The sequence below is a fragment of the Mercenaria mercenaria genome, chromosome 1 (assembly GCF_021730395.1).
Source record: "Mercenaria mercenaria strain notata chromosome 1, MADL_Memer_1, whole genome shotgun sequence".
NCBI classification, from domain to species: domain Eukaryota; kingdom Metazoa; phylum Mollusca; class Bivalvia; order Venerida; family Veneridae; genus Mercenaria; species Mercenaria mercenaria.
In genome coordinates, this window is record NC_069361.1 from 6,821,225 (window position 1) to 6,836,665 (window position 15,441).

The following is a 15,441-nucleotide window of genomic DNA, read 5'->3' on the forward strand; positions in this document are numbered from 1 at the left end:
CATCAAAGTTGCACGAGTAAAATACTTACTTTACCCTTTTATTAATATAATTTACGTGATAATTATTGATTAAAGAAATAAACGTATTAATGCATATTCATTTATTTTAATATTTTTTCTTCAAAAACGGTGGTGATTTTATATTTCCCTGAAGTGTTTTGTACTCTGTATATTAATCAAATTTTTAATATATATTTTACCATATTGTAATAGTTTCTTTAATGTGACTTACATAAAATACGTTACCGAAGTATGAATGGTCACATTTCTATGTAATCTTGAAATTTAGAACTTTTGAAGTAGCTTTTATCATTATATAAATTAAATTATCAATATGTAACATCATCTTTATATTCCGTTACAAAATGATATGAACAATAATTCAAGATAATAATCAGTATCTTTTTATAGAAAATGTGTTTCACATTAACCTTATAATGTACAAGTTTATATATAACTTGCATTTGAAGATTCAAAATTAACATTTATGGGCAAAAATTGTTTTGTAAAGATTTGTACATAGCAATTAATCAATCAAAGCAATGAGTTACCATGAAGTGAATGATGCAAAAGTGAACCGAATTTGTTACATTTACTGTATTTTACGTTACTATTGTTCAAAATGTTACAATGGAGGATGTTTTGTTTAATGTTTAAAGTTGTATATGAATTGTTTATTTTACAGAAATACATTTTATCTTTTGGCATGAATAAAATTGTTTTGTCTCAAATAACTGCTTTAATACCCTTCATTGTTATGATTTACATGACATTTGTTTATTATAAGAAATAAACAGTTTGCATATATATTAATATGTGCCCTTCTTAGAAGTAACAGAAGTAACAATTATAACTCTTATTTCCCTATTTACATTTTATAATTTGTGTACAAAAAGAACATTGATTACTATAAATAATTACCCATAGTTACAAATTCAAAAGCATATCTTCTTTTACAATACGTTACCATTATGTAATATATAAATTGCCCAGCTATTTTAAACAATTAAAACTTAAACAAATATTGTTAATTGTCAGAGTCTATAAATTTATAGATATACTTGTTTACTTTAAAAGTAAAAGAAACAACATTGAAACCAAGCTTTTCATTAATAAAACATGCCTTTTTCCAAAAATGTATTCTTGTTGTAAGATAAGTTACCAAAATACATATGGTTTGTTTACATTTATAAACTAGTTGTGTGTCAACAGGACACTGGTGCCTCCACTTCCTTCCACTGTACATGGTTCGAGACTCTAGATGAAATATTTAAGCACTTTATGTGTCTTTTCCATCAAATCAAGGACCATAACTCAGATCTTGCTGAGTGAAATTGCAAACAGGACACCAGGTGTGCAACTTCACATGATATATAACAATTCTCTAACATTTCAAGTCTCTAGGTCAAACGTTTTGAGATACATGTGACACAAACTGTTATGCACTTATTGCATTATTTTTATTAAGTCAAGGTGCATAAGTCTGGTTTTGCAGAGTGAAATCCAAAACAAATTTAGATGCATAAATTCACATGCTGAATAATATTCATATATGATTTCACGCCCTGTTTTAGATATATGCAACACAAACTTTATACACTTTATGTGTATTTTTAAGGACCATAACTCTGGACTGGCCACGTGAAATCCCAAACAGTTCTAAAGGTGCTCCACTTCAGATGCTATATAACAATCCTCTAATGTCTTATGACTCTAAGTCAAATACTTGTTGAGATAAATTTAATACAATCTTGTATGATCTCTATGTATATTTTTGACTAAATCAAGGGCCATCGGAAATCCCAAACAACTTCACATGCTGAATAATACTCCTCTTATGTTTCATTACCTTGCTTCAAATATGTTTCAAGATTCGTGTGCCTTAAACCTTTATGTCCTTTTATGCTTACTTTTTACTAAGTTAAGGAGCGTAATTCTGTTCTGGCTGAGTGAAATCTAAAACAAAACCCTAGATGCACAACTTAATATGCTAAGTAATAGTCCTGTAATGTTTCAAAATCCTACGTCCAATACTTTCTAGGATACATGCGACATTAACATTTAAGCCCTTTCTTTGCATATTTTTGACCAAGTAAAGAGCCATAACTATAAGTCTGGTCTGGCTGTGTCAAATCCCAATTAAAACATCAGGTGCACAATGTCACATGCTGAATGACAGCCCTGTGAGGTTTGATGACTCTGGGTCAAATACGTTATGCATAGCACAAATCTGAACGGATGGACGGACTGACATATGTTTTACTAAGTAAAGTGCCATAACATTTCAAATTCTTTCCAATACACATGTACATGCAACACAAACTTAAAGGCCCTTTCAGATAAGTTTTAATGCATATTTTAACCAAGTAAAGGGTCACAACTCTGGTTTAGTTATTTGAAATCACAATTAAAACACCAGTTGCACAACTTCACATGCTGAATAATAACCTGTGAGATGTAACGACTTTGGGTCAAATACTTTTTTTGAGATATACATGACTTAAATTCGAACAGACGGATGGACAGGGGCAAGTCTAAATGCCCTCAACCCCACCAGACCCTAAAAACATTGGGGTGGGGACACAAAAAGTTAGCATATTTTAGGTTAATTATTTACCTCTTTTTGTTATATATCGAAGATCTGAAATTTACAATTTAACTAATAAAACAATATGTATGACTCAAATGTTTAACTGAATAGGTCTTAGGTTTTATGAAAATGATAACGAAACATATAAAAGACTGTTAAACGAAAATGCAATCTTTATTTGACTGGTGGTGGAGTGTTTAAGGTCGCTGGCTCGAATCACTTGCCCCTTACTGATCTGGGTTCGAAACGTCGCTTTGTATGTTTCTTTCATGTGAAGAAGTATTCAGCTGGCTTACATAACGTCGGTCGTTCTAACAATGTGACAGCCCACACATGTCTTCCTCCACCATATAACCTAAATTCCGTTAGTGTGGCTCTAAACCCAATGAAATAAAACCTTAATTTCACTGTCCTAATCAATAAGAATGTTCAATTTGGTATGGAAATTTTGATCAATGGTTGTTCTACAGTTTGTTTGATTACACTCATATTTCATAAATTGCGGGGGTGCCTTTCAGCATAATTATGTTTTAAGCACTTTTTTAAAATGTAATCACGAAGTTCATTTACTTTTATTATAATAGAATTCCGGTTAAGCTAGTGGGCATGAGGGGTGTTGCAAATTTCATTACCTCTTAATAACGTACTCGATCAATAAAAAAATAAATGAAATAGGAAAAGCGGAAGCTCCACAGGTCGCTCAACACGACGAAAATGAAAATGTTGCAGACTCGGTTTGATTGAGCCTGTTCATGGACGATAGTAGAAATACATGCAACCGTCCACGCCCTCTAGCCCCAGGTTGAGCAGAATTCAATATTACACATGCTACAAGTTAACCGAGTGCAATGCAGTGTTGGGGGAATAAGAAGCAACATGACGAAACAAGCCATTGAAGAAAGAAAGGTGGAAGTGTAGGTGTGGGTGGGGTATTAGAAATACTTAGAAACAATATTTGATATAAGATATAAGGTAATTTGAGAAATGTGAAAAACAAAAATAAACAAACTATTTGTGATATAGGGCAGGGAAAGGGTATGGTGGATTCTAAAAAAGCATTTTAAAACGAAGTAAGTTGGAAACGTTTTAAACGAAAGAAACATAAATGAAATGGAAGGGATGTTGGACGGGTTACTTGTGATCTGGTATGGACGTTTGGAATAATACCAATATTGCTATACGAAATTTAAATATCATTAGGAAAAATCGTTGGAAAACTGGTAAATTTTGAATTGACAGCATGTTTGTTTTTTCTTCTACATTATTTTATCAGACGTCCAAATGCTATGGTAATCGCTTAGTTTAGATTTTACTTCTACCTCTGACAGGCCGTCTTAGGGACATATGTTGTTTGACAAACAACTACTGATCTTTTCTGCTTTATATTTGTCACTCAATAGAACATGAATAAAATGTATCTTAAATTGTTTCTACCTCTGATAGGCAGTCTTAGGGACATATGTTGTTTGTCAAACAACTAGTGTTCAAATAATGAAGAGAAATGAGAAATATGAAATTTGTTTTTACTGAACAGTTTTTTTAAATTTCGTTAATTTTCTACGTTTCTATTGTAACTAAGTGAGGATTGTATGTATCTACGTTAACTCTACATCTAGCAAATACACTTCGTTAATAAACTTTGTAAAACTTAAAGACAATCCTGTGTGTAATGTTTGTCTGTTTATTTTAGGCATCAATTTAAATGAGCATATTTATCAGGGACGAGTACTGAATTACAAGACAATGTCACTTTTACGCTAGTCAATCTTGATAGCTTTTGCAAACATTAAACCTTACAAGTTCAATTAAATTTGTAATAGTTTATAGTTATAACAATATTTGTCACGTATTTTTATATTTGCTCCCACATCACAATGCTCGAAACCAACTGTAAAAGTCGAAACGAGACTACGATGGCGATATTGTTAGTAATTTCATGTTTACCACATCGCGCTTTCCACTTGAATCATCGTGGTTTGAACTTTTGCGTTTTGTGTCACCATCTAAATTTCGACTATCTTTGATATGCAGGCTCCACTTCGTCGGATTCCCTCTCTTAGCTCTACTTTGTTAACGTCTGTCAAATGTGTTCTCATTCAGAGCTCGTTCATTATTTTAACTCGGGACCATAGGTCGCTTTTCATGGAATTGCACTATAGTGTAACATTGAAGTGTACAGCGCCGTATGAACACATCTGTGGATGGATTTTTCTAAATAGTATTTTGGTACTTGTAACATGTGAAAATGCTCAATTCTGCAAAATCTGGGGTAAGAGAATATGGACGACAGCATGCGTTTCCACTACGTCTAAAAACAACCCCAATCAAACCGGGCCGGCAACACTTTCATTTATGTCGTGTTGGGCGACCTGTGCGTTTTACGCTATTTCAATAGCGAAACATTCTTTATATTTTTTGTAATCGTAAAATGAATTGAATGACATCATTGCATAAGTCCGTTTTGTTGAAATTCCAGCATATTATTTAAGATTTAGCTATTTAAGGTATCCACAAACCGGTACCGTTTCGATGCCTGGCGATCCCTTGTTTTTGTATCATTTGAACGAATTGTGTCTGTTAAATAAGAATTAGTAAATAAGATTACCTTAAATAATATGCAAGAGTCATTACAGTCATGGATTTGACTGCTTAATAATAAATGCTACACTGTAATAACTGGATTTCTGTTGAAGTATCATTGAAGACTATAAATAAAAAATAAAAATTCTTGCATAAAAACTACTTTTTTCACTGGATCCGCCCATGTATAAACGGGAGAAAAATCGTGTGCAAACAAGGCAATTCACGTGCTGTTAATACATGATTTTTATTTTTGAAATGCTTTGCCAGGGACGTATGTATGTATTTCTGCGCAGACTGATATCTGGCATCTGCATCTTGTTTCTTCCATACTAACCTCTTCTTGTAGCATTATAGATACAATGTAATCCAAAGTATGTTTAGCTGTATCAGTTTCCAACCCCAAACGTACTGTCCCCATCAATGTACGCACTAGCTTCTCTTAGAGTTTACTCACTTTACAAAGCGTCTGTTCCTTTATTGTAAATAACTGTGAATAAATAAGTATCGCGTGTATCTTGTGCTATTGCCCGTTTTTAGGTATTATATTCATGATTTTTGTTAGTATCAGTCAGTTTGTTTTTACCTGATTTTTCGCAGAATTCATTTAATAAACTTCGAAAGCTAGTCACTAGCTTCGTACTCATCCGTACTCTAAGTGTGTTCGAACTCAAAATAATTCGAATTTTAAGTTGTTATTCTTAAAATTGTGTTCCTGTTAATCATATTTTTAAGTTATATGCAAAATTATGTGTAATGTAACGTTTGTTATAACTAAAAATAAAAATAAGATGCTCAAAAACCTTCAAATCACGCTTTTAGTAGTGTTATTGTTATGTGTGCCCCGGTTATGGATATTTAAAACATGTTTACCGTTTCCAAGAACAACCGAATGGTAACTAAAAATGTACCGGAATCGTAAAGTGATCACATATGAAAACAATGCATTTAGTCGTCGTGTAATGTTTTTTATGCAAGAATAGCGACAATACACGTTTGTTTTGTGTATTAACGCCTGCAGAAGCCCTTGGGATATGTTTGTGACCGAGACCGAAACAATCCCGCGAACTTCTGCAGACGTTAATACACAAATAAACGTGTATTATCCCTACATTCTACAACATATTTTTATCATGTAATATATATTTTATTTTTCAGTAGACAATACACTTTCAAATGATACCAAAATTATACGTGCTTACCAGGCATCAATATTTGATATAATTTAATAGCACTGTTACAAAGAATTTGTCTATTTGTGGATCGGAATCCTTGAACGTGTGAGAAATGTCATAAATATGAAATATATTGCACAAAATATTGAGGGGACGTTAGACGTCTCGATTAGTATATAATGATTAATGTTTACCGCTACGATATATTGTGCTCCAGAATGTCTATGCATAAAACACTGTTATGTAAAAAAGCGCTCGCGTTTTATACCATTTTGTACGTAGCATTTTAAAATTCATTCACGAACAATTAAACTTTCTTTAAACTGCCTACGTAAATCGACCAAAATAGTTAAGGTTCTTGTAAAGCCTTTTGAAACCTCCCCTCGGGTGAATACTTGTTTTAGTGTTTTTACACCACATAGGCCTTGGTTTATCATAACGAATATACCGAGCTGTTCATAATAAGTAGGTAAAAATTACAAGACAGGTTATTTGCTATTAAACAACACATTTTGTCTTTTCAAATTGACTGTTCACGTTCTATTTCGTAGAAGATATGAAACATCTTTTTAGAAAGTATTTTTTCATAACTTTTGTGATTATTGTGTGTCTAACAAATTTCTCTAGGTACTCCGGGAGTTGAAAATGTTCCAAACTATGTACATTTCAACAAAATGCAAAAATTGCAAAATGTAATTGAAAGTAGAGCTGTCAAAATGAAAAAAAAAAACCTGCAATGTTTCAAAAAATATATACGTTAACTATTTTTCCTTTCCCAGAGTACCCAGATAAGTACCATGGACACACAACAAAAACAAATTTAGAAAAAAAATATGTTTGAAAAAGATGTTTGATATCTTCTACAAAACAGAATACGAACAGTCGAAGTACATGTGTTTCCACATTTTTTCTATTTTGTAAGACAAAATACATATTACCGAACAAGGTGACCATTATAGAAAGTATTTTCTACTTCTTGTGAACTATTCAATATATATATATATATGCTATGAATATTACAGGTCTGTCAGGTATACTTTCCAAAATGAAACTTAACCTGAGGGGAGGTCTCAAACGCTTTACATTATCCTTAAAGACGTGGTCCATTCCGGGAACGTCTCGTGGGATATCCAGCTAGTTCTGTAAGGTAAGGTGCTTCAAGTTTATATCTTAGAACATAATTTGATGGGTTAAAGTCGTATTCAAAAAGACATTTCCGATAAAGGCCACAAGTATATATTATTGTAAATAACATCGCAGACATTTGAAATGGGTAAGGCCGTTCCGTCGCCATCAGTGAATATCTAATTTTAATGTCAATACGTAACAAATAAAAACAATTTATTAAAAAACTATTGCAAAAGTACTTGACAAATTCGACAAATTTGAAAATTACATACTGAATGTTATTTAATGTATCCTTCACAGTCTAGTTATGTTTATACACGTATTGTCCCTGTCGTTCAAAGTAATTGGTTCTACGGTATTTCTCTTCTTTGTTCCACCAATTTCTATTTCCTTATCACTGAGAACAAAACTAATTTCAGATCGTTTGTGTCCATGTGAAACTGACTTGTCGAATGACCATACACGTCTTAGAAAAGGAATGATATACATCGGCTCTGTTGGATGCTGTTTATCCTTACCTGGTATTAAAACAACAGTTCTTCAGACGTTTTCAGTTATATCGAAAACAAAATGACAATGACAGAAATAAATATATATATCGGAAGAAAGATGAATTAGGATGCCTTTAAGATGCCTTTATTTTTTACATATTTGATAATTCTAATCCAATTACGTACTATAAAACAATGTAACTCAACCGGTTTTACCCGTTTACAAGATCTTAGGAGTGAATTGTATAGTCTTTAACAGTGCTTAATTGGATTAGAATTATTAAATATGTAAAATATTAAAGACATTAGGAAATTCTTTTAATTAACTTTTTTTTCAGATGCGCCTAAATTAAGACACAAATCTTTACTAAGCATGCATCTTCTTTCAGAATATCATTACATGACCATAACGCATGCATTTTGTGCCAAAGAAAACTATGTACTATTCACAATGTTTGATCGATATTTGTCTTCCGATCAGATACAGACCCAAGACTATGTTGTATACAAATATGTACAATACACAATGCACATTTTGTGAGTAATAAGAGACATTACGCTTGTGTTCCTTCGGTAGCCGGTTTTAGAATTTGTGAGTCGTTTCTTCCAGTGGTATAATATGTCTACCAATTTATTCAAATACTTCCATACGGCTCTGGATGAAAGAACGGATACGGAAAATGTGCATCCCTCCGCCTTTGATATGTATTTAAAAGCTCAATGTGCTATGATACAAACTTGTACATATTTCATGCCAAACTTTAAAACAATTAAACGAATGCACAATCTAATAAACTTAGTTTCTAGTAAGATTGGTTATTCATACCTGTAATAAAACTGACAGCCAAGCCGATGATTATTGCGATTAGAAATCCTATAAATCCAAGCCAGACATACGATAAGTCATAGATAGCAAGGTGACTGTCATCCATACTGTATTGAGAACTGAAATCCACAAAAATGCCTTATCATAGATTATTTCCATTTCTCTTAAGGGCACAGAAAAGTAAAGAACTATACCTGTGTGAACATGGTATATATATGGACTGGGTCTAAAACTACGACCATTTGATTCATCATTTTCATCCATATTAAGAGGAGACACAAGAACAAGGGGACAATGTTTACTTCAAAACATCTTCAGTTAACAGAATTAAGTAAGTAATATAAAACAAGATTATAAACAGATATTGAATATGTAGCTTATAACTGATACTTGCTTGAACAAATTCGCTGTTGTTGACTCATTCAAATAACGATCAACTGTTGAACTGTAATAGCTTCTGGTTGGTAGAGTTACATTCAGCTCAGATAAGTCTGTAACGTTTTGGATGCACCCGGATGTAGAGACTGGTTTTGACAATGGAGCCTTCTTTCCATACAAAAAAGAGCCAAGAGCAATCCACATATTGACAGCAATACCACAGAGCCCACCTGCTAAAGCCCCCTATTGTCAAAGTAATGACAGAATAATAATCACATATGTTTAGGTTTTGTTAAGTATTTAATTGATAATTACTTCATTGGTAAATCAATTAATTTGCTCAGAATGTTGGTAAAATGAAACAGTCACTAAGAGTTTGAAACAAGAACAGATTTGCTGAGAAAAGTGCTTCTATAACATTTTCACGATATTTAATCCATTTGAAGTTTAAAGAGGACTGACAAAATTAATTATTCTAATTTGTTCTTGGTCCACCGCTAAAAAATATCCTACATTTTTTGTCAATTACTCTCGACACTTCATTCGTGATTAAACCCAATGCCGCGAAGTATGAGCCAAGGTAAGTAAATGTCTCTTTAATGCTTGGCGCCAAGGAAAGGGGATATTTGTACCATTTTTACGAATAAAATGCAATAACGAAATAACAGTTCGAAGGTAAATTGTAAATAGTTACTTTTTCGTTAGCCTGTGGAAAAACAGCACCCAGGAAAAATATACCAACAACTGGACCACCGGCTGCACCAAAAGCTGTGTTACACATCTGTTTTTCATAGGAAAAAATAGATGGGTTTCAAAAAAGAATAGTCTCATAAATTAACGAGATCAAGATAAAACTAGTTGTAGAATAAATTAAAAATAAAACTATGTAAGAACGATAGAGCAATATCTTTCCAGAAAAGTCATGACCAAAATGTTGTGCAATTGTATTGAGCAATATATTAGTCGAAGAGCATTTCCTACGAATTTCAGAAGACCAGGATTCTTACGGTTCTGTAATTTGTAAACAAACAGTACATTTCACATAGAAAACTACATAACTACCTGTGTCACTGGTCCTGTCAAATACTGGGATAGGTACGCCAGTACGACGGTCAATATACCAGACACTAAAACTTGAATAACAATTGATAAATTAGCATAGATATATTTGTTCTTTATATTGGTTTCCTTACGAATGCTAACATTAAAGAAGTTCAAGTGCTACATTAATTCTGCACATGTTTCTTACTTTTATTCTGATGGCAATAAAATAAACCAATGCTAGTCATGACTCTAAGTTCAGGTCAGTGTTTTGATGTAACAATTATACACACAATAATGTGTTGTTGGAAAAATATATTGCTACACAATAAAACTTTCTATGCTGTGTTAAATGAACGTGCATACCCAATAGCTTTACAATGAGTGTCTTTTTAATCTGCAATGCTTCCTTCAAGTAGCCAGCCAGGATATCCTGTAGAGCGTTTGTAGCCATTGAGTTGATACCCGACGACAAGGTACTAAATTTTGGAAATAATTATATTAAATGGCTTAGTGCAAAAACGTTAGAACAAATTAATCAGTCTATTCACTTTATCAGTTTTATTCATAACTGAAACATTTTGTGACATCTCATAGAACTAGTATACCTGTAACACAAGTGCTTTTGTGTATACGAATATTTCACAAAGGGAAAGCGAAAATTATTTTTATTTTGACCAAATAAAAACAATTCACTGAAGACAGTTTACAGTTTACAGTTTAACTTTTTATTTTTTATGAATATTTAATTACTTAAAAGAAATCAAAACAAGTTAACAGTACATGGAAGACAATTTGCAATGACATCTGATTGTAACGATTTATTTTCGTAATTTTTTTGCTTTTATTATCGAACTATAAAATCAAATAATATGAGCTATTCCGCACATCATAATAAAATAAAAATATTTTAACTTCAGATTTATGCTTTGATATGAATTAAGGCACCGCCTAGCATGGGGATTTATCTTTTATATATCTACTTACGAAGAAATATTCAACACTCAAAAGAAAGTGAAACTTCGCTCTAAACAGCGACGTTTACATTTAGTTTCATCATACCTCTTACAGCGAATATCATACTTTGCAAACTTTACGGGAAGCCGTGACGGTGACGTCATTCACCGCGTTCTCGCACTGGCTTTAGGATTTTTTTTGTTTAATTGCATTCCACGCAGAAACTTGACGGCCTTTACACTTCCTTACTGTTTTGAAAGTGTTTTTCAGTTGCATGTACAGTTTTCAATACAAAAAAGAAGTAAAAGAAACATGTTGGCGCGGTTTACGAATTTCTGTGACTGATTCGGTGTGCTCGGATGTTCACGCAGACAACCAGTCTGCGGTTAGTACATAAACCGGAACAGGAAAACATCGAAAAAAATGCCTCAGTATATGCAGACAACAAAGACGAATAACTATATACGGACGTTACCGTCTCGGGGATTTTCATCCCCTATTACCAGATAGTCGAGAATCAGATGGTTTGTAGTTAGGATGTTTTGTTCAAAAACAATTCTATTCAGTCACGTTAGAAAATTAACCTACCCATGAGTGTTATGGGCTCTGATAGCAATTAAAGGCGTAATATGTTCATCAAAAATAATGAAAAATGGGTTGGACACACTTTCCCATCGTAAATATAGCATGACATTCTTTACCGCTGTGGAAACCAAGTATCAACATGGTATTAACATGATTATGTAGCTAGTCACTGAGATTAAGAAAATCCCGGTAATTATTGGTATTTACCTTAACGCTCCACTGAAAACTGCTGCAAGAAATATCCCGGCCAGTCCTGGCACATCATTCAACACATTTAGAACGAAATATATCATCAGCTAAAATTCAAAACATGTATCTGTATGTTTGTGTCTCTAAAAGATATTTCCAATGTGTTGCATGTGAAGGAATCGAAATGTTTAAAGACACAAAACTGCAAAGTAGAAAGTTTTATTATACGTTGTCATTCATAACATTATATTTAATGAATTACTAAGATATCCTAACTTCGTATATGCCATTGTCTTCTTATGCATTTAAATATATTCAACAGTCTCAGTCTCAAGAGACAACAGCAATTTCCTGACTTCATATGTTTATTCAGAAATAAAAATCGTAATGATAAAAAATTAATCTATTGTCTACAAAGTGTATTCACTTTTCTGTCAACAACAAACCTGATTCGGATTTGACACCTGATCATTAGCCAACGGGTCGCATGCTTTCAAAGCGAAGTATGCATAAAGCACGAGTCCAGCCAGTACAAGAATTAAACTGAAGATTATGGCCAGTGGTATATTCAGAAGAGTGGCACTGAGTGAATACAAAAAAAGGAGACCTGATTAAGTAATAATAAAAGAATGTAAATGAACAATATTAATGAATTGAAAAATTTAATCTACTGCAGCAAAAGAAAGTCGAATTAAGGAATTAGAAATCTCTAAATTAAATAATATAATAATTAAAATTAAAAGGAGGGAGCTAGTACTGGACTAAAAGCAACATTCTAGAAAAACGAAATTGTCCGTTAGAGGACCACACCTTAGCAAACTAAAGGCTTTACATACATTTTAGCATCCTTAGTTTGTTCTATAGAAGATATCCTCTGTATTGCTGACTGATTACAGCAATTCGGGAGCATGTTAAACACACCACCAATTAAACAGCCCCACACTGTATGTCGTACACGAGGATCTGGACTTGTTCTAGAAGAGAAACAACATTTTTTGATAAGCATAATAAACGTATTGCCTATTTAAACAATACATGATGCTTTATATAATGTAAGCGCTTGTACTGCAACCACAGGTCGCCCTATACGACATAAATGAAAAAGTTGCAGGCTTGAGTCTGTACATGGACGATAGTGGTATTGCAGACTACCGTCAACGCCCTCTAGTCCCAGAATGAGCAGAACTCAACATTTATACATTTTACAAGTACAAACAAAATTTAGAGGTATCCGCAGTTGTATTCATACGGCGGTGTACTTGGAACCTTCAATGATACACAGATCCATGTAAGCGGCGTATGTTACCCGATCGAAATGATGGATTTGCTTTAAACGTAAAAACAATGGGCAGAACTATTCAAACTGGAATTTAGGGAGGGGATCCGAGTTCATGTTTAGGGCAAACCCATTATTTTAACGGAGGATCATAGGCCGCTTTTCATGGAATTACACTCTAGTGTATCATTGAAGGTTCCATGTGCACCGCCGTATGAATACATCTGCTGATGTTTCTAAATTGATTTTTGTACGTGTAGTATGTGTAAATGTTGAGTTCTGCTCAACCCGGGGCTAGAGGGCGTGGACGGTAGCATGCATTTCCACTACCGTCCATGAACAGGCTCAATCAAACCGAGCCTGCAACATTTTCGTTTTTGTCGTGTTGAGCGACCTGTGGAGTTTCCACTTTTTCTATTTTATGGAATCTGCATGTCTTAGAAACTGCCAAAAGATAAAATAAGAAAGCAGATACCATTTCCAAGGGGTGATTAAACAATACTTAAAGATGTTTAAGCGGGAGAAATGAAATTATCCCAAACGAAATGTTCAAGCTCAACAGTTAAACAGTACACTAACACAACATAAATGTCGAGCTAAACGGTATTAAGAGATCGAAATATAACAGCTCTTATTGAAAGTACCTGATGATTTTTTACGACCTCCACAAATACTTGCTTAAGACGAACTCTATTAAACAATGACAATATCACCATAGACTCTAGACCAGACGAAAACTACAATATTAAGTCAAATGATACATTCAGTGATCTAGCAGGTTTTATTGATATATGAAGACCGTAGGCGACATGAAATCAGACATTGACGGGAATCTGCCAAATCATCTGCTTATCGAATGCGATTCCATCGGCGACGGAAATGTACACTTGTCAAACGTTCTAAGTACATACATATAGACATTGAATGAATCAGGAAATTAACAATCTAAATCCAGATATACTTTATGATATCATATTCTAATGTTTATCTACATCACTGACGTAGAAAGTTCGCCCTTGGTGTCCAAGTTAGTGATGCAAAATGGACGAAATAACTGATTTCCTTGTGCACTAATCTCATTTGTTTTTCAAATTGTTTCTTACACAATACACAATTGAGATACTGATACGAAAGATAGGATATACAAATATTCATTGGGAAAATCTGGTGCGAAAATCAAAACAGGTGAACTGAAATGAAATAGGTATGAGTTATGAGTAATAGCAGCAAGCTAAAAATCACTAAAGATATTGCGTTTAATTGTAAGTTATAAGGTGTGTAGTTAGAGCATGTGACTAGTGTAGTTAGAAATTAACTCAGTGACCCTACACACTCGATCTCAAACGTACAGGACTGGCACACACATTAAGTTATTACATTGATTGGAACTTGAGTGAGTCTTTTCTTGGCATACCATTACAAAGATTACGTGAAATTCTAAATGCCTTTACAAGGCGTATTATGTTTTCGCCACGAGCTGAAACGAATATTGCAAGGACAGATTCCTTATTAATTTACTTTACTTTTAATGTAAGTCGTACATTTTACGAGAAAAATTATTTCATGACGTTTCAAAGTCACATAACTGCAACTATTTCTTGTCATTGTAACATAGCTATTCCTACTCTAACAATGCCAATGAGTTAAGTTTCTTATAATAAAACAATACCATTTTCGTAAAAAAACTTTAAAAGCCAAGGCGGAATTATAACGAGATTTGATTTTTGTCTAGTTTTACGTAAACTAATACACAGATGTACAAAGTTTATGCAAATTAGAATCTGTTATGCTGTTTAATCCAGTAGCCGTATAATGCATAAACATAGGTAGAACGCGAGATCTAACAACGTAAATTGAAAACAAAGAGTGAAAAAGAGAAGTTGAAACGAGTATATTTGGGACAAACATATACATGAGATCACATATAATGAAATAATACAGATATATACTCATCAAATTTCATCCGGTCGCCTTTCGATGACCACTCAAACACTTTCGATAAACTTCCTATTTCCTTTACACCCTAAAACAGAGTAAATAACTTTAATAAAGTTAGTAACAAAGTAACGAAGATGGCTAATTTCGAGTTAATCTTGAATGTACATGGACATAAAAAAGGATAAAGACAGATCGTTCTCTACACTAATTTGTTTACTCTTTTTAATGTCTATACTCCATGTAATAGAGCTACACTATAAGATTATTTCACTAGTTGTAGGTGCAGA

General features: G+C 33.2%; 1 protein-coding gene across 1 annotated transcript in view; it reads right to left on the minus strand.

Moving 5' to 3' along the window:
- Nucleotides 1–15,441, minus strand: part of LOC123545069 (uncharacterized) — a 43,575-nt gene that overhangs the window by 1,395 nt on the left and 26,739 nt on the right. Inside the window, exons 22-31 of the mRNA XM_045331342.2 lie at nucleotides 15,166–15,239; nucleotides 12,777–12,914; nucleotides 12,387–12,522; nucleotides 11,959–12,047; nucleotides 10,576–10,688; nucleotides 10,231–10,301; nucleotides 9,863–9,949; nucleotides 9,185–9,411; nucleotides 8,791–8,909; nucleotides 7,746–7,991 (exon numbers count right to left, since the gene is read on the minus strand). Coding sequence (XP_045187277.2) covers nucleotides 7,768–7,991; nucleotides 8,791–8,909; nucleotides 9,185–9,411; nucleotides 9,863–9,949; nucleotides 10,231–10,301; nucleotides 10,576–10,688; nucleotides 11,959–12,047; nucleotides 12,387–12,522; nucleotides 12,777–12,914; nucleotides 15,166–15,239 — 1,278 coding nt within the window. The 3' untranslated portion in view covers nucleotides 7,746–7,767. The remainder of the gene's footprint in view (nucleotides 1–7,745; nucleotides 7,992–8,790; nucleotides 8,910–9,184; nucleotides 9,412–9,862; nucleotides 9,950–10,230; nucleotides 10,302–10,575; nucleotides 10,689–11,958; nucleotides 12,048–12,386; nucleotides 12,523–12,776; nucleotides 12,915–15,165; nucleotides 15,240–15,441) is intronic.